The following is a 20,888-nucleotide window of genomic DNA, read 5'->3' as shown; positions in this document are numbered from 1 at the left end:
CCTTCTAGCAGTGAACAGTTTTATCCTCTCTCAATTTTTAAATGGTGCTACATTTTTAAGTTCTGATATGAAAGTTGAACAGCACTTTTGCACATTTGGACTGCTGCTTCCATATTTTGAAATTTCCAAAAAGTTTCTCTTTTGATTTTCACTGCCAAATTCACACTTCTCAAAGAGAATACAATCAACTTTAGTTCATATTCAACTTTTTTTGCTGGCTCCCTTTCTACTTATGTGTGCAAACATCCAGCAATTTCTTGGAAGACCAAAAAATATTTTAGTATGACTTGATAATTATATGCTTCTTCTGAAAAAAATTAGCTTTGTTTGAATAATGTAATTTCTCATTTTCAGACTAAGTAAATTATAATTACACAATGGAATTTAATGAAAAGATCTCCCTTGAGTGAAAATATTTTCTGTTGCATAAAGTCCAATAAAAATACAAGAGAGAAAAAGGGTATTTTCTTGTTTCTCCTGCTGCCTTCTTATACAAAAAGCCAGTTCTGGACCATTATTACATGTTTTATCTATAAATTATCTAGCTTAGCCTTAATTGCATTTCCACTGAGGCCCCAAGAATACCTCAGAAAAAGTATCACAGGACACCATACACCAACATGAAGTTGACTTTCTTGCACTTCCTTTCCTTCTAACCATGGTTACATCTTCTCACCACTTATGTTGCTGCTTCTCCTCTGGCTCTCTCTAGCCTTTGAGGTGGTTTAACTGATAAAAAACCAGAAGGAATATTGAAGAAAAAAGTAAATTTTTTTCTACCTTATCAGTGAGCTAAACTGGCTCACCAGAAGATGTATCAGATTCAGAAATTACTAATATCATTCACAGACATCATTACATCTGTGGATTGCAAACACTACAATTAGTTACTCTTTATGAAAACCAATAATTTTCTTTTTCCATAATTCACACCACTGACTGGGTAACTACATAAACCTTTCAGGCAGCCTAGTCATTAAAACGTAGAAAATTAAGTACCCTTCAGTGGGGAAAAAAAACCTAAGCAGGGAATTTGGAAAGGATGCACATATTAGGTAACTAACACTTCTGGAAATGGCATTATGTTCTTCTGTAGAAAATAGCAGTACACAAAATTCATAGAGGATCCATATATTCAAAAAAGCTAAAACTATAGACAATGGCTGGACATGATATCTCAGGTACATCTTCAGACACTGATGCAGAGATATGTTATTTTGTCACAAAAAAGAGAGTAAGGCAACCTCATGAGCATAAGGAACATTTTACAGCACAGCTGGGACTTCAGGGTCAGTGTAGGTCAAGATTCCAGACTGAACACTGTGTCTCTGATAAGAACTTTTCACAAATTTATTAGGAATTTGAGCAAAATAATATTACCAAGAAAAAACACTGAGGTTTCTAACACTGAAAACCCCCACACACTGTAGCATCCAGCTGTGGCAATGCCCAGATCATTCCTCATTCCCAGTGTCATGACTGACTGTAGTATTTTATTTTTTTAATTAAATTTAACCTAAGTATAAATGGCACCAACTAATATTGGAGATATTTAATCATCAACGTTCAAAACCATATTTACCAGATGTAAAACTGTACAAAGAAGGAAAAAAAAAAGTTCATCACGAACAGAAGCATGTATGAGCAACATAATATTCAAATACATTTATCTTCTCTGGAATAACTGATGTATTAATACTTTGTATATTATATGAATTTACTATTTCTCAAAAGGAACAAAGGATGAAATAACCTCTCCACAGCCATCCAGTAACAAACATTGACCTCCTGTGAATTTCTCTAGATTTGACCACCTTTAATAGAGAAAATTCAGTGAAAAACTGGAACCCAGCCCTTGGCAAAGGAGCTGAAAGGCTCTCTTGATCCACTTCTATCATACAGCTAAATAACGATTGAAGCAAAGACAAGAATAGAAATTGAAATAGAATTGAATAGAATAGAAATAGAATTGAAAAATACTTCATTTCTGCCTGGGCAGTATTTAAGTTCTTATTGTCCTTTAAAACAATACTGGAATGTAGGTATGCAAATTATATGTAGTTCAGCTCTCTTCACTTATCTGAAGACAGTATGACTTCCAGGAATTTATAAAACACTATATTAATAAAGCTTTATATCACACAAAAATAAGAAACAAAAAAATAGATCTATTTAGCCTTACTTCTCCATGTCTTAAAGGTGTGATAGCTCCTCTTGCTACTGCCATTCGGAACAATGTTTCTGTGGCCTGTATCAAGAAACACACAGACAAAGAAGTTTTTAAAAAACAGACAACACAGCTCATGACCATTTGTTTCAACTTTTATAACATTTTTTATATTTTCTGCTACCTTCTAGCAACTATTTTACAATTGAATTGCTACAGTAATTCCTTTAGAACAACCTGCACAGTTTAGGCAAGGTGAGACGTATTGAAGATTTTGGTCTCAGCCTAAGGCATGATCCCTCAGGCAATATCACAGCTGTTCCAGAAGACTCTTTGAGCAGGTCAGAGATGCTCAGCCCCAGATAATTGTCTTCCAGAAGTTGTAAGGAACTTCTTGTTGGAAGTTGTAAGGAACACAGTTGGGGTACTGTGGAAAAAATAACTATATGGCATTTCATGACTCATGAAACTTAATGTCAAGATTGCTGTTTAATAATATACACTTAAACTGATAAATGAGTATGAAGAAATAGTACGATGCAGTGCTTTTCCTAAAAGCACCTGACCCCTCTTAATTCTCAGTAATCGCGGGATTACAAAACATAACATTGTCATGTGCAAATGGCAGGGAACACAAATGTGGGGAAATCTCCTATCTTTAATTAGGTTGAATACGTTTTTGTGTTAGTTGCCCCATCCTTTCTTTAATCCAGTGAGACAACTGGCACATACCTCTGATACAGATATAGGTTACTGGCTTAATACAGACTATAACAGGTTCTGTACCACCTATCTGTCTACAAGCTGGTTGGGAAAAGGCATGAAAAAATCTGCAAATTACATAAATTCATGGATTGGACAACAACACGTACATGAACAGATTTGTTTTAAGAATTTGTTTCCATAGCAAACAGTGGAAGCTGGTTTCAATTTCAACTGCAAAAAAACATGGTTTTAATATCTGGTTCTAATTAAAAAAATACCCTGACATTTAAGGATCTATGTTGAGTAGTTAGCAGGCTGTTTGGGGAAAAAAAAACCAACAACAACAACCATATTTAGAAAGTTTATAAATAAAAGTAGTTTGCAGTAGCTGATCATCTTTCTAAACAGTGATTTGAAAAAAAAGCATCTCAGTGTTTCCATGTTTGCACGACTTGCTGGGTTCCCACTATCACTACCTTAAGACAGCTGCATCTCAATAAATGTGGCATCGAAGACATTTCTTGAGATTAATTCCTCAGTCTTCCAAGAGACAGATTAAGTGAGGTTTACTTTTTCCTACATAATTTTCTGCAGAAAATAACTTAATAAAGGATATTTTAATTACCTTATGTTCTCCCCACACACCTGTAAATGAACATGTACACTCCAGAACATTGGGCTGCAAAATCTATTACTTCGTTTACACCCACAAGGATGCAGGGCAGTGCTCCACTGTGATTCTGCTTCTCAAATCTTTCTTCTCTGAGAAATGAAGTGAACCTCACACAATCTTTTGTATTTCACAAAATTGGCTTCTTTCACCAACATTTTAGGGATGTTTCAACCAAATTGAGCATTCTGTCAATACAGCTAAGCTGCTTTTGTTTCTTTTGAAAACCACTGGTGTGTGTGACTTTCTTTTCACATCTACTAGTAAAAGATCTCTCATAGTACACTTGTAGTCACCTCGTTAATGCCAGATGTCAAAACCATTCAGAAACAAGAAAAACCACAGCAATAGCAAAAATTGCAATATCTCAGATGTCTTCTGGTGGGCCACCTTCACTATGAAGATGAGCCCTACAAACACAGCTTCCCACACAAATTGCATGGTGGGGATGAGGCCACATATAGCTTTTGACCGGCAATGACAAGACTGGAGAAGGAGCTATTGGGGATTTTGGCATGCAAAATCCAAGAGGAGGCTTAAAGAAGTTCATCTTTCAAAACAGTCATCAGCCCAAGCTTACTGTTGGTGTAAGCTTTAAGGTAAAGGAGGTGGCAGTAAATAGTTCAGGTCTGCATTCTTTTGACAAAGTAAACCAGGTGTGAACACGTGGAGATTCAGTAAGGCAATGTCTTACAAGGCAGAAGAGCATGATGAAAAGATGCATGATTCAGAGTATTTTAACACCTTCACAGGGCTATAACATCACAAAGACTAATGATAAAAGTAATCAGCTAGTAAAATTTTGCCAGTCTTAAAATATAAATTTATCTGTAGTGCTTCTGGTTTTTTAAAGCTTCCACACTGTCTTCAAATTCTATCTTTTCTCCTTCTGCCCTGCAAATGCAGAAACAAACAGAATCATACTGGACCATGTCCAAGGAAGTGTAGCAGCCCTGGGAAAGGGTCTGTAACACAAGTCTTATGAGGAGCAGCTGAAGGAGCTGGGGGTGTTTAGTCTGCGGAAAAGAAGGCTCAGAGGGGACCTTATCCCTCTCAGCAATTGCCTGAAAGGAGGTTGTAACCAGGTGAGGGTCAGTCTCTTCTCCCAGGTAACAAGTGACAGGACAAGAAGAAATGGCCTCAAGTTGCACTAGGGGAGAGGTTTAGATTGGATACTAGGAAAAGTTTCTTCCTGGAAAGGGTTGTAAAGCACTTGAACACAGGCTGCCATGCAAAGTATCTGAGTGACCATCCCTGGAGGTATTTAAAAGCATTTGGGGACATGATTTAGTGGTAGACTTGGCAGTGCTGGGTTAATGGATGGACTCTATGACCTTAAAGGCTTTTCTCAACCTTAACAACTCTATGATTCTCTCTGATCCGCTCAAGTTCCCTTGAACCAGCTTGTCTAGACCCATTTTCAGCTTCTCAAAGATTGGAGGTCTCACAACCTCTCTGATCAACATGTTTCAGCATTTCAAAACAACATTTTAAGTGACAAACCCACCAAAAAAATGCAATTTACAGATGACCTGTAAATTCCTTCTGCTCCCCAAAGAAACACAGCCCAATTCCTCAAATTCTCTCTAAGTGGTGGTAATGCTTTGTGCCAGCCAAGTGGAAGGCTAAACTGCAGTTTCTAGCTGTGACAAGCCAAGACAGAAGGAAATCCAAAAACACAGAACATCGTGCTGGCATTTGAGCTGCACATGTTGGATATGAAAGAATAAGCATAAGGGTGGAGAAAATCAAAATATACATGGACTGTATTTTTTTTTTTAACATTAGAGACAAACTTCATCATAATTAATACTCCATAAAGGATAGAGGAAAAAAAAGCTGTATGAAGAACCACAACAGCAATATAAAAACAAAAATACTCTTGCACACCTCATATATTTTCTAAAATTCTATTTATGATAATATCTTCCTGAGAGTAAAAGGATCCCTACAGGACATCAAATCTACTTTGACTAAAAATCCAATTTATTGAACACATCTTGCCTGACATATCCTTGGTATGTAGTTTCAAATCTACCAAAGTTACCAGTATAATAATAGTCAATATTCATGCTGCAAAATATTTGCGTACAACTTGTTTTAATACGGACTAAATCTCTTAAAGACATTTGAGTTCAAAGGACGTAATTTTAAATAACGTGTTAAAAGATACAAAATATACTGGAACGACAAGTTGATTTCATTGTATTAAATCTGCTAAAAATATGCAGAGTATAGCTCTGTCACAAATCAAACTAGGCATAACTGTCCATTTAAGAATTAATAATACTATTCTCAAAGAAACTGCTGACTAGGAATTTAGCTAATTTTTAACTGTTTTTCACTAAATATTACAATATAATCAGATATTTTAGAAAGCTGTAAAAACTTGAGATTTATTTGCATTCAATTCACTGTGAATAAGCCTTCTACTCAGCCATGGGATTCAGAGGTTCGCAAGAAAGCGAACTGTCAACACATGGTTTTAGTGATCTCAGTATGAAATAGATGTGTTGCCAAGATGATTGTTACTGAATCCTAAAATTGTTACTCCTTACAAAGAACGTGTAGTGTGTTACATTATAAGTCAGGTGAAATGGCAGCCTGATGTGTGCTACCACTTTGTAATGCTGTGCAAACTCTAATGTCATCTCCAGACAAAGATGACCAACTGTTCCCACTCCAACAAAGCAGTTGCTTCTGCTCAAATTCTTTGCAAGTCAGTTAAAAAAAATGAGAAACCACTGATTGTTTGAACCAGAACTAAAGTGGAAGATAATTGTGCATTATTGATGGAAATGGTAGAAAAAACAGAAAGAGAAACATTGCATTAGATTCCAGATGTCTTGAATTTCCTAGGTATCACAAAAATGAAATGGTCTCACATAATACTTCATCAGAATAGTTACTCTTTTACCAAAGTTAAAACTGCAAATGCAAGCAGTGAAGAGATTGATCACACAAGTTAATGAATTTAGAAATGCACACTTTTTAATCACCTGACAAATTTTGGCATCTACTTCTATATGTGCACTTAAAAACCCAAAACAAAACAGAAAAAAAAAACCCTAAATGAATTAAAATGAAAATCATGCAAATTTTTTATAAGAATAAAGAAGAATGGAATACCAGAAAAGACATTTTTTCTCTCCTATTAGGTTTGCTGATCTTGGATACAATAGCTAGCTGACAGCTCTGGCCTGTAAAATTTGTGCTTCTTCATTAAAAGCAAATAACATTTTAAAAGGCTCTTGACAGTCCATCCGAAATCATTAACAACAATCTTTCAACTTGATTATATGTGAACCATTGTTATAGCCCTTATTAGCTGACAACTTTTGAAAACAAGAAGGAGTGCTAGATAAAAAAGATGTGGTGAGATTCAGAAGCAATAATGACTAGGAAAACACAGAAGTTTTTGAATTTTTTTTTCCTGAATTCTGTCCACAGAAAGTCAAATGTAAAACAACTGTCTGCATTTAAACCTTACTCAAGGTGACAGATTTAACTGAGGATCTTAATTATTGTTACAACTTTTAATGAAATTACCACAATACCAAAACAGAATGTGTTGCCATTTGATATACTCACGATTTAAAGTATTTTTTAAATATGTTAAAATAGAATACTGAAGCTGAACTGAAGCTTTTAAAAAGAGAGATATGTAAATTCCTACTCTCTAAAAAAACATAAAAAGTTCAATTAATTTCATTGTACAGATGTGAATTCCATATACCTCCACCTTTTACTTTGTTGAATGTCTCTGAATGTCCCTGCCTTCATTACTGAACTATTGGAACCTCATTTGTACAATGCATAGATCATCCTATATTTGACATCTGCGAGACACAAGCTCTTTCTAGTCACCCATTAACAGATCAAATAATATCCTACCTTTACTTTCAATACAAGTAACTTAACTGTGAACTCTTTAAGGACTAAACAAAACCCTTAAACCCTATGACAAAGCGTATTTTACAGAGTTTATGAAAGCCTTGTATCAGTTTTCCAAAACGTCTCTAATTTTTTTCCCAAATTCAGCTTTCAGAATATGTTGCACCAAACACCGACCTTTGCATCTCATAATACTTGATATCTCTTTCCTCTGGTTACTTACCCAACATTTGTGCAAACAAAGCACACATCTGGCCATGTATCTTATAAGCACTATATGGAAATGTTCTTCTTTCTTAAATACTAAACATGTGTTGATTCCCTAAGCAGAGGTTTTGGAGACATGCAAAACACATCATCAATACAGCATAAATAAATCAGTATTAAAACTAACAAGACTAACAGCATAATAACTTTTTTTGAGTTGTCTTGCTCATTCCTGAGAGCATTTGCAGATTTGTCATGTAAACATAGGTTCAAATTTGCCCACAGTTCAGTGTAACTTCTATTCCATTTACAAATTCTGTTTGCTCATTGACCTGAATGTGCACTTTCAGGGTTAATATAATACCTTATGAACTAATTTATCTCTACCCTCTACCTAACTATACTATCCTGATCTTCCTCCCTGCCACAGTCCTGCTCAGGAACCTCAGCCTCTCCTTAAAGAGGTTTATAATTTAAAATTGCAGAAGACACGTTCAACAAATTAACCAAGCACGGAAATAATCACATGATATATGCTGCTAAGAGGATGAAATAAAAAACATTTGTATGTGTTTATCCTAATCTGAAGCTAGTAGTCTGCAGTTGTGGTATTTGTAACATTTGCCAAGATCATGATAATTGCTTTTCTTCTCCTGACTTCTCTTCTACCTGTTTCTCACTTTCCTTCCTCCCAGCCCCCTCCCAAAAAATGCTTGGTATTTACATTGGCATTCCTGGTCCCAGCCTGTAACTGACTTTCACCTTTTTCTAGTTTTCTCTGCACAAAGGATTGAAGGGCTCAACATTGCAATTAACTAAGTATCAGGAAGCCAGAAAAAAAAAAAATCCAGCAGTATAATGCTCATGAACCGAATTACCCACAAACCAGGCCAGCAGCCAGCATGGGAAACTAGAGAAATAGGCCATTTAATCTCCCCTGCCTTGACAGAAATGCCAGAGAAAGGAGGTCCAAGCAAGCCTGCCCCACCATTATCATGGAGTAGAGGTTTCTGCATCTGAGAAATGATCCACTGAAGCCAACTAAAACCTTCATTTTTTCCAATCACACAGCAGAAGGACAGCAAACAGCTGCAAGCCAGCCTGCAGAAAGCACATGACAACCCAAACCTGGTTTTGATTAGTAATGCTGCCAGAGCAGAAAAGATAATGGCTGAAAGACCAGTCTGGCCAGACCAGGAATATGCAAGCACATTTGCTTGTACAGTCAGTGACCCCCCCCCACCCCACCCCCCCCTCCCCTCCAGGATTTAGGGGCAGCACAATCTTCAGATTTTCAGCTCCAAAATGGTAAGAAGGAGCACTCATCATGCTCCATCTGCCTCTATTCCATTTGAAACTGACCCATAGAGAACTGTGCTGCTGCCTGGCCAAAGGCTGCTGAAGAAACAACATGCAGAAACAGCAGGTCTGACAAGGCTTGATGTAGTCATCAAGTTTTCAGCAACACTGCCCTGAATCCACAGCTGTAATGAACTCAAACACTATACAGAATTACTGGATGGTTTGGGTTGGAGAGGACCTCTAAAGACCATCTAGTCCAACTCCCCTCCCATGGGCAGGGACCCCCTCCACTGGACCAGGTTGCTCAAAGTCCCATTCAATCCAGTTTTAAACACTTCCATGGAATAGGGCAGACACATCTCGAGAGAAACTGTTCCAGTGCCTCACCACCCTCACAGCAAAGAATTTCTTTCTTCCATATAATCTAAACCTGCTCTCTTTCAGTTTAAAACCATTGACCCTAGTCCTGTCACCACAGACACTTCTAACATGTTTGTCCCCATCTTTCTCTTAAGTCCACTTCAAGTACTGAAAGGTTGCAATGAGGTCTCCCTGGAATCTTCTCCAGGCACAACTGAACAACCACAACTCTCCCAGTCTGTCTTTATAAGAGAGGCACTCAAGCCCTCTCATCATCTTTGTGGACATACTCCAACAGATCCATGTCCTTTTTATGCTGGGGACCCCACAGATGGACACAGCACTCCAGGTAGGGTGTCAAGAGAGCCGAGCAGCGGGAAAGACTCCCCTCCCTCACCCTGCTGCCCATACTGCCTTGGAAGCAGCCCAGGATGAGGCCAGCTTTCTGGGCTGTAAGTTCACATCCCCAGGTCGTGTGAGCTTCTCATCCACCAACAGCCCCAAGTTCTTCCCTCCAGGGCTGCTCTCAATCTATTCTCAGCTCATTCTGTACTTGTGCTTGGGCTTGTCCCAACAGAGGTGCAGCATCTTACACTTGGCCTTGTTGATCATCCTACACTTATTACCACATTTTTGCCTGTCCATCCATCCATTTTGATTCTTTGCTGTGAGTTAGTAGCACCATATCCTCCTCATCCTAAGAACACTGGTGAAAGAAACACAACAGAAGACAGGGTGTGTGACATCACAACAGGCACCAGGATGTTCCTGTAGAATTCATTTCCAAGCTATTATAAGTGAAGCCAAACTCTTCTGCCACACAAGTTAAAGAAGACTGAGGTGAGCTTTTGTGGTCCACCTGTAGTTCCTTGGTGAGTTATTGGGACAATAGAGAGCAAAATCAAAAGATCCTTGATCTCTCTTCTTCACTCCAACCCTTGAAAAACGGCAGAGATTTAAACACCAGCAAGCTATTCCAGCAGCCTTGGATCTTGTAACAGACATTCACTATGACCAGTAAATTAATGAGAGCTGCATATTTAGATAGCTTTATTTCATATTATCCAAGCACACGTTCTGGAATTCCAGACTAATTTAAACAGTCATTTACAATTCCTTTATCTGCCTTCATTGACCAGAATTTCTTGTTAGCCTGAACTCTGAGTGGGTTCAATTCAGTACTTCAGTACATTCCCTACAAGTTTTACAAGATTTACATTTAATGTCTTTCACAACCAGGGCCCTTTTTCTTTAGGGGATTACCTCACCTTTTACATTTCCCACTGGTAACAGTTTTAAGTAGTAGCTCTCTGTATTTGCAAATGGAACAGAAATTTCTTTGTCGCAATTGGTTTGTTTCCATGTATTGTGATTTACTCACAGTGTTATGTGCTAAACTAATACGAACCCAATCCAAAAAACATTTTCAAACTAGTGATTTATCATGACCACAGTGTAAACAGTACAATAGATTACATCGACTTTGCATGAGACACTTAACTCACTTCCCAAACTCGTTGTTTAAACACGTATATGTCACACAATCTTTCAGAACTAATTAGAAGCAGAGCACACAGGTTAACACTACCTCATTTTTGGGGCAGCTTATAAAAAAGTTTTACTGATGGTAGACAACAACTAAATTGCTTTTGAGGAAGAATATATCTGTTCTGGTGATGACTTAATAAAAAACTGTGATTTATCACATGCTCTAATCTATAAAACAATTAACTAAATCAGATGCTGATTGTGACTGAAACCACTTAATACAAAATAATCAGCAAGAAAATTCAGAAAATTATATACTATATAGGAAATGGTAATTAACTACCAACGTAATGTAGTGCTCTGAATTATTTTTTAATCAATTATTTTTCTTTTTAGGAGAGCTAAAAATTTTTAATCAACTTTCTTTTCTTTTTAGGAGAGCTAAAACATTTAATTGCTCAGAACAGTATTTTGAGAACTGGCGGAAACACTGGTCAAATGCTTCCTGTTCTCAAGAAAGCTGTTCTTATTTTGGCCATGAGTAACTAATAGAAATCCTCACTTATGGGCTGCACAACACTCAGTTTGCAAGTGAAGCCATTTCAGACAAACTGAATGAGCAAGAATTCTTATTCCCAAGCATTCTTCCTCAAAATTGACAGGACAACAGTCCCTCCAGCATCTAAAAATTACCCTTCTCTGTCAAGCAGTGCAAAGCCCATAGCAAAGCATGCATGCATGCTGTTTTCTCTTTTTAAGAAAAGCATGAAACTTTTATCACAAGACTAATCTCAGGAGGAAGGCACACTTCTCCTTCACATACACCATCAGAAGAGCCATGTCTACTTTCAACATTAAGGCTGTTGACAGAAGCCATGGTGCAGCTGCACTCCACAAGCCCTGCTGCATTACACACATGTACAACAGAGAAAAGTAGTAAAATCTGTCAAATCTGCTCAAACAAAAGGCATAAGAACTCAACACCTCTAATTTTGTTACTCCTTCTTGCTCTTGACCATTTTCCACGAAGGGAAGGTAGCTGGCCTGACCCTACAATGGATGAATTACTACATGACCAGAGGACAAACAGCAAATGTCAAAGCAGTAGAAAGCACCTCTAGCAAGCTGAACTAGCAAAATGCCCTTAAAAATCAAAGCATGAGCCAGACTCAGACTCAAGCCACCTGAAATAAAGTTGGCTACAACCTCCACATCCTGAAACACATTAGATCCAGAGAGGCTTTCAGTCAGAACTGCTCGAGAACACTGCAGACACCAAAATTACTGTAGTGAACTGACTTCAATACTATGGAATATTCTTGCCTGGTGTATTACGATTTGGTAATTGCTGCCAGCTAACTTTGTCAGCCTAACAATAATGGTCTTGTATAGGGGAAAAAAGTGTAGCCTACTCTAACTTAAGAAATATGGGACTTGATTTCTACTTTCATGCATGAGTTGTCTCAGGGGATATATGACTTTCATCAAAATTCAGATGACTGCTATAGACAGTGGTAAAAGAAGGAAATGAAGCTACATGGCAATCAGTGCCAGGTCTGTAAAACCCCTCTCCTCATTCTCTAAAACTTGGTAGGCAAATCACAAGGAAACACAATGAGATTACTGGTGAAACAAGTAGAGTGCAGAAAGGAGGGCCAGGTTCTAGCTTTTGTTTTTCTTATCTGACATCAGGCAGGACAACTGAAACACAGAGGATTCTTCTGTAAACAGGTAATGTGGTCTTCCTTCCCAAGGGTGGGAGACCCCCAATCAAGAGATCCTAAAAATCTGCTCCTGATGGTACTACCATGGCAATTCCTCATCCAAAAGAGGAGTAATACTTTTCATTTACCTCCCAAAAGTCATAAAGAATATTGACTTAGTTATTTCCATACACTGCCTTGAGAACATACAGAACAATTACAATTCCAATGTGGTAAAAAATGTAACCGAAGAAATTTAGAAGTAGTCAAGGACAAATGCCTCAGCTTTCTAACACTGAATCACACTAAGTTACTGAACACTTTTTGAACACAATCCAAATAAATAATTCTATGATTCTACTTCTCATGCAAAAAATGGTTACTATATTTTCCACTCAGAGTTCACCCACAAGCATAAATTTTAAGAGTGTGAAGTATTTACAGACTGCAAGTGAGGAGCATAAGAGAAAAGCCACTGGAGGAACTGATAACCTGTATTTTATGGAAGTTTTGAACACACCAATGGTTATAGCTATGAAACTGAGCAGCTTCTAATCTGCAAAGCATGTATAATCTTTTACTGGGAATGAGCACTGTTCCCAAAGAAAAAACAGTGACTGCACAGTTAAAGGCCACTGATTCAGATCACAGGAGGCACTATCAGTACATCTACTCCTAGATTTACCAAATCAGAAACTGCAGCAGGGCCCTAAGCTAGTCCAAGTGATGTAGAGCTGTATCACAACGTTGGGAAGGTAATGAGGAGATGGCTTAAAGTTCAGTTCAAATATAACTCAAAGTCTTGCTTGCTTCCAGCCTCAGGGACAGACAAACCAAATCTCTTCACCAGACCAGTTTATTCACACTACATTTACCTATTCTCTTTATTTAAAACATGTAATGAACTCAACAAAACTATTGTGAGTTTAAGATTTACAGCAAACCCTTTAACCAAGTTCAAAATAACAAGAAAGATCTTTGACAGGGAACAAAATGTGCAGTTATTCCTGGCAAGGTTTAATGGTACCGAATACATGTAGTGGGTCTGTTCCATAAACTGCACTGGATTACACAGACAGGTTTATTTAACCACTCTGTACATTAGTACAGCCAAATAACAGCTCATACTTCTTAAGGAAAAAGTACAAAAATTAGAACAAGTAGACCATTACAGAACAAGGAATTGTCTAAGAAGTATAGCAACACTGAAAACAACTTAGAAACCACAGCAGACAATCAAGTGAGCCTAAAATACACTGTGCTCCCCATCAAATGAGCAAATTAATTCTGATAAGTGCAAAAATGTCAAACAAGAACATAAATCAGAAGCTTTCAGTTGGGCTCACTCTTCAGAAAGCTTTCAAAATAGGGCTGAAAAAAGGATGCCTCTATTTTGCAAACATTTAAGAGTAGCTAGCACCATGATAGGTTTAAGTACCATATGTCAGGTCAGGTCTTCACTACAAGTTTTTCCCTCTCATCTATCAGATGTTTAAGGTCTCACCTCTTCACTGACAGAATGTACAGAAAAATGTGCTGGTGCTAAAATGGATGGGCTTTATTGGCCCTTAAAGAACTTGCATAATCAAAACACCAGGAAAACTGTCAGTATGAACTGTCAACAGTAAGATGCTCCTCCAAGACAGCTCTGTTCCACGCTTTATGCTCACACAAGTATCTATACAGAAACACTTTCTGATAGCAGCCAACTCCTTCGCCCAGTAGAAAGAGAGAAGGATGAATTACCACTTTACAAAAGCCTACAAATAAAACAGCTTCAATTAAAGCAGTGAGGTGTGGATTTGGTGTTTCAAATGCACATCTTACCAAAGCAATTAGCCAACACTCATCTTTCTCTAAGTCTGGATTTAAATGCCCAGTAGCTGTTCAAAAATAAGTTACCAACTAGAAGTGTCCAAAAAAGGCTAATGTGAAAGGTTTGTCATTAAGCTGTAAGAGGGCTGTCATCAAACTAGCCAGTAAATCATAATGATTCACATAGGCTACAAGTAAATCCTATTCCAAAAATTGATCCATAGCCTTCATAACTAATAAAGACTCTCTGTGGCAGGAGTCGGAATAATTTAAAATAAAACATAAAAAGGCACATCGTTTTTTGGGAGGGAAGTGTGTGTGTGTTTGTGTGTGCGTAGAAAGGGCTAAAGGGCCATTCTCAATCCTTTCCTATACACCAAGGTCTCATTTCCAGAATATACTACAGACACAGTTGCAGAGCAACACATGGTCATAAACAGCCAGACCCCAGGTTCTAAAATGCAAGTGCCACAGAAACATGGAGAAGTGACTCGGGATTAGGCTTCAGAAATTGCTGGAGTCTCTGTGGCTGGCACCCACAGAGCCAGAAAGGCAGAATGAATGGATCCCTCAGTGGTTTATAGTAATTAGGCACATTTCTGAAACTGGCGCTGTGATTGCCTCATCCGCACTAATTGAGCACAATGCAAAGCAGCGCTCTGAAATGCCAAATGGCACATTTAACAACCTTATAAAGGAGCCAGGAACACAAATTCCTTCTTTTTTTCCTTAATAATAAAAAAAAAAAAAAACAACAAAAAAACAAAAAAAACACTGGCCTAACTTATCACTGCACAATACAGAGAGCTGGAAAGTGCCCAAAATTGCTCTGTAAGTGTTGTTTTATTAGCCTCAGACTGTTAATAAATATATTGTAAATGAACTTATACTTGCTTGGGTGAACATAAAGAAAGAATTGTATCCCTGGTCTTAAAATGTTTGCAATTTACTCTAGTTCTTCGCTTTTTTAATCCTAGTTACACTGTTTCTATACTAGTTTACCGTAGCAACTGACATTTATTTGGGCCATAAATTACCCTAATGCAGTTTAGTGCTCTTTCATAAATTTTACTAACACAACACTTACAGAACATAGACTTGTATTAATTAAACCCATGCCTACACAAATCAAATATTTCCTTTTAATGTTTTTACTTACTGCTAATTCTGGAAAACATACAAATGGACAAAGGCTTTCTCTTCCCTTTCACCAGGTGTGAATATACATATACATAAATATACATGTAAAATGTGGGGGTTTGAATGTGTATCTTATTACCAGTTTGTCACAGCCGATAATTGACAATCTCTGAGAAGAAAAAGACTGTCTTCCAAGAACTTGGCATACTGAGCTACATATTAGAACCTTTCATTAAGAGAAACTTAATTAATTCTTTGCAATTTCCACTTTTGACTTTATTACTGCAAGACTTCCATTACTTGTCAAAAACAGCTTTAGCAATTTCAAATACTAAATGTTAAAAAACTTTCAAGATTAACACTTGAGTCCTGTAATAGAAGTTTAAGAAATTTGAAAAAAGGCTTGTTTCCTATAGGAAAAAAAAAAAAAGGTTTGAGGTACATATCGATAAGAACAAGACAGGAACAGGAAATACTAAGGTAATTTTGGTTTTTAATGCTTTTCATGCCCAAGTTTAGTTTTAAAATGGAAAAAATAAAGCTACTGTTATGCAGTATCTGCATATGAATATTCAATAAATATTCTGAATAACTATAGCAGTAGAGAACACTACAGTACAGGAAGACACATGACAATGTGTGTAATATGCACTTAAGTTGCTACTTAGCCACACTTGTCTCCTATTTGCAAATATATGAAAATGTGCCATATTTTGTACAGAAAATACATTGTACCAAATCAAAAGCAGAACAACCTGAGGTGCTGCACACCCTGTCCTAGGCTCCTGCCTCCCTCAGGCAAAGCCCCTGGGCTCCCAACACATGGAACTTGAGGTGAGCAGCAAAACAATCCCATCACTGACATACCCAAGACCTCACAGAATGTCTACAACCACAAAGCACTCAAGACAGACTGCCCTGTGTAAGGCAGCATCTGCTCTACTGGAACCAGAGCATGAAACCCCAGGTTTTGTGTTTAGGCTGCTCTGGTCACTCATTCACTGCAAGAGTAAGGGCAGATCCATATGCCCCCAGCTGCACACACACACACCAATCCCACCCCAGACAGAAGGAAGTATTGCTCCCAGGCACACATAAACTCTACATAGGCATTTAATCCAAGATGACATATTTGTGAACAATTTAAGCTAACACAGCAGCACTTACGCCACAGTAAAACCTTAGAGATATGATAAATAATTTACAAGAGCAGTGCAGTCACCACCAGTGTTTGTTTTCTCAGTGGTCTTTATTAAACCAAATCACTGGGATTAAAGCTACTACAACAAAAACTGGAGACAGACATGAGTGGGTTGACAACTCTTCTGTTTGTTCAAGCCTCCTTACTGAGAGGATTCGAGTTAAATATGACCAGAAATAAATTTGTCACAATACAATTTTAATTCTCAAATATCTGGAACCAATTAACTTTGGGAAAGTTTCAAAAGGACCACCCAGTGATACACACAAAATCATTTGTGTCTGCTGTCTTGTTTGTGATAATTTTTTTTATTGCTACCTCAGTTTCAGATGTCAGAGTAATGACTTCCACATTCCGATAAAAATGTGAATTGAATCCATATGGAAAAGATGCTCAAGCCCATCAAAATCAAAAGAGCTCCCTTATTCCTAAATTCTTACACAAAGAATTTTATAAAGCCTAACATTTTAACCATTCTCAATCAAAACCAGGAAATTTTTAATATTCTCAAAGAATCAGATACATCTTTGTGACATATCTATTACTTAAGGGAAACAATGTAATCTATTCTACTTAAAAGTCTCCGGCTAAAATTAGCATGTAACCCCTCAAAAGATGTAGCAGCCCTAATTGCCAAATGATTCCATTTCCTGTTCAAATTATTTAGGAAATACACATTATTATGATTATTTAGTGTTCTACACTTTCAGATATTTACATCCAAGATTCCATACACAGCATATTTATCTTCCCGCTGACAAATAACCTGAGAAAATTGCCAAGACTCAAAAGAGGCCTGTACAAGAAGCTATCTCCTCCTTCTTCAGTCACAAAGTCAATGTACTTTCCATCCTTCCAGCTTGAAAAAAGAAATACCTCACCGCGCCTCTAGGAGTTTGTTTCTCCTAGATAACAGAGAATAAACAGAGTTACAGGCAGAACTCATATACACAGTTCTCTAAAAACATCCAGTATTTTTTTTTTTTTTTTTTTTTTTATATCACTTCTGCCTATATTTTCTATGACAATTAAAGAGTCCAAGTGCTTTTAAAGTAGCAAGGAGGGAAGGGGAAGAGATCTGTTTTATCTGACAAGGTCAAGGAAAGCTATGGAATCAGTGTTACAGAAGTCTTCCTAATCACACAGTTAAAAGCTCCCCCCTGTCCATCCATTGGAACAGAGACTCCCACATTTGTCAGGGACACAAGCTCAGCTGAAAAGAGCACTCTCCCCATCTGTATACACTAACAGAGGAATTGGTAAGGTAAGATGCATCCACCCATCTCTGAGTAACCAGGTGCTAACAACACACACTGTTTGTCCAGGGATTCCAACACACACAATCTGAAGTACCAAATGCTATGTGGTTTCCCTGCATTTTCTTTAGCGCCTGTTTCACCTGGTTTTTTTTACATAAGGTAAGAAGAATTAAGAATTAGGCCTAGAGAGAAAATCTTGCTTATGTATGCTCAATTAATTATTCTATGGACAGCTAGGAGAATGAAAAATAAATACACAGTTAAAAGCCTACACACCTAGAGGCAGTGGGAAGGGGAGGGATGTGCTTCCACAAGCTCTGCATGGGACTCCTGGAGATCCAGTAGGTCACCCCACTAACTGTAGGAATCATTCCTCAGCTTACACAGATGGCAAAATGCCTTCCTGCTGTTGGAACTGAACTGGCCTGAGGTGCAAGACCTGCCTTGCCAGATGCAGGTGTACAAAGTCTTTGAATTCCCACTCCACAGGCTGAAGGAGAAATATCTGCATTAGATCCCAGAGCACAGGTCCACAAAGAAGAGACCCACAACACAGCTAGCGCAATTCCTGGTTTTGAAAAACCATCAGCAACAAGTGCCTGAAAAACACCTTCCCTGCTGTACAGTGAAGGAAATTCCAGGGCACAGCTGCCAAAACAACATATAGGATCGCCACATGTGACTGCCCTAATGAATTATTTTTCCCACAAATTCTCTTGCAGCCCACAAGAAAGCTTTTGGCATCCTAATTGTCCCGTGTAGCTTCGCATCTGTGTGCATCAGTTTGTTTTGAACTGCTAACAGTTTTCTTTGGCATGCCTTCATTCCTGTATTACAAGTAAATAATTCATCACCATTCCCCCTCTTCATACAAATATGATTTTACATTTCTGGTCTCCTACTCATTCTCCCCCAGGCTAAGTTTACTGAACTTAGCTCCTCCACTTACACATGTTCTTCAACACCTTTGCATCTTTATTTCTCCACAAGGTACCTTCTCTACTTCTATTACACTTTAAAGATGACCAGAACTGCAGACAGCAGTAAACCTGTCAGCACATCCATGATTTACATAGTGGCATGATAATGATTTTTCAGTTTTATCCTCTACTCCTTTCCCAATAATCCCAAATATTAAATTGAAAGGAGTAGGGAAAATGGGGGTGTTTAACAGCTACAAAATGTGGAACTGACATTTTCCTCATATATTTGACCTCCTGTCTGAGTGAAGAATCCATCACTGTACATATAAAAAAAATCTATCACTGTACATATAAAAGAGGAGTTTTCTCCCCACATGCACTGCATTACTGCCGCTTCATCAGTGGAACAGTGTTAAGCCTTTAGAACCAGCTCTCATTTTTACAAACTTGGACAAACTATAAATATCAAAAACTTGTCTTCTCAGTTTCCTCTTTCCCAGAGCGCTTATGACAATGACAATAGGTGCTCTTCCGCATTACTTAGTGTTTGGCCATATTTGCACGATCCTCACTTTTGCAGCGCCAGTATGAAATTCTGTGGCTGAATTTAAAGAACTAAGAATGGAGTTGGTGAACATGGATGCCTGAAAATTATCAATATGAAGAAATTTTAAAAATACAAGATTCTGTGCATCTAAGTTCATCATGAAGATATATACAATTTCTCTGTATTTGTTTTCTACTTGCAGAACAGGAATATTTTATCAGTTCTTTAACCAAGTAATCTTGGCATTCTCTTACCAATGGGTAAATTACTCTCCTTTTTCTGACCAGTCTGTTTTTATGAAAAGAAAATCTATCCATATGAAAAATTCCTAAATGCTGCTATTTTAAAAAAAGCCCCACATTTTGGAGATAAGCACACAAAGTGTACTTTTCCCTTAGTCTTAGCTTCCATTTTCTTCCTTAACCAATACATAATACATTGAAAAGTTCACAGGAATCTGGTTCTGCTTGTTTTTGTTTTTCTGTCACTTATGCCACTGCTTGCCAATCCAGCATCAAAAGGAGTCACCTACCAACTTTGCTCAGTGACAACTTGCACAGAACAACAGCTCATCTTCACTCCTTGTAGCCTCACCACTTACAGCATTGTCTGTAATCTCAGAATATGTTTACACCAGGTTGCATCTGGTTGTAAGCAATTAAGTTGTTATTTAAAACTTGAACATTGATCTCAAGGATCATCATGTGTCATGACCTAAACATTCATCAATCTAGTTTCAATAGCCAGGCTAAAAATGCTTCATGAGAAAAGAAAATGGCACAGAAACTGTCAGAGTTAATGTGTTTAGTGAGATGAACTTCCTCTCATTATTTTATTAATCTAATACATACTGGGTGATTATTCTAAAATATTCCAGCAGCTCCTAATCATGTTTTTTTGTGCCCTCAAAATTCAGTATTAACACTATTACTAAACCTGCCAAGTATTTTTTCCTCCAAATCACCTGTTCAAGTGACCTGTAAACTCCTGATTAACTCATAAGAGTTTAATGACTTTTACAGGTAATGCAAATATACTCTGCAAACTTGCTTTCATTATCAAAAAAAGACCTCTAATCAGGGAGATGTCCTGTTTTATCTGACTTTTCTTATTTGAGCAACATGTAAGCAATCAGTGAAGTAACAGATTAATTAATTCTCTGCATTTGAAATTACAAGTCCAAATTCAAAGCAACTATCTGAACTGCTATAATATAAATAGTAAGCAACTGAGTACAAGACAAAAGTGACCACAGACCAGTGGAGAATTATTACATTTGCAAATATTTGCAAATACTTCAGTACTGTGCATTGAAGTCTGTGTAGAAGATTTGGCAGATTGAAAAAGTGAAAATAATCACATCTGTACTACAGCCAAAAAAAAAAAAAAAACCCAAAAAAAACAAAAAAAAAAACCAAAAAAAAAAAAAAAAAAAACAAAAAAAAAAAAAAAAAAAAAAAAAAAAAAAAAAAAACAAAAACAAACATGGTCTTACAACTTAATTTGG

General features: G+C 37.4%; 1 protein-coding gene across 1 annotated transcript in view; it reads right to left on the bottom strand.

Annotated features, from left to right (window-relative positions):
• TMEM135 (transmembrane protein 135) overlaps positions 1 to 20,888 on the bottom strand; it is a 158,043-nt gene that overhangs the window by 89,046 nt on the left and 48,109 nt on the right. Inside the window, exon 5 of the mRNA XM_053935429.1 lies at positions 2,183 to 2,248. Coding sequence (XP_053791404.1) covers positions 2,183 to 2,248 — 66 coding nt within the window. The remainder of the gene's footprint in view (positions 1 to 2,182; positions 2,249 to 20,888) is intronic.

Source organism: Vidua chalybeata, chromosome 2 (genome assembly GCF_026979565.1).
Source record: "Vidua chalybeata isolate OUT-0048 chromosome 2, bVidCha1 merged haplotype, whole genome shotgun sequence".
Classification (NCBI taxonomy): Eukaryota; Metazoa; Chordata; class Aves; order Passeriformes; family Viduidae; genus Vidua; species Vidua chalybeata.
This window is presented reverse-complemented; position numbering and strand designations above follow the sequence as displayed.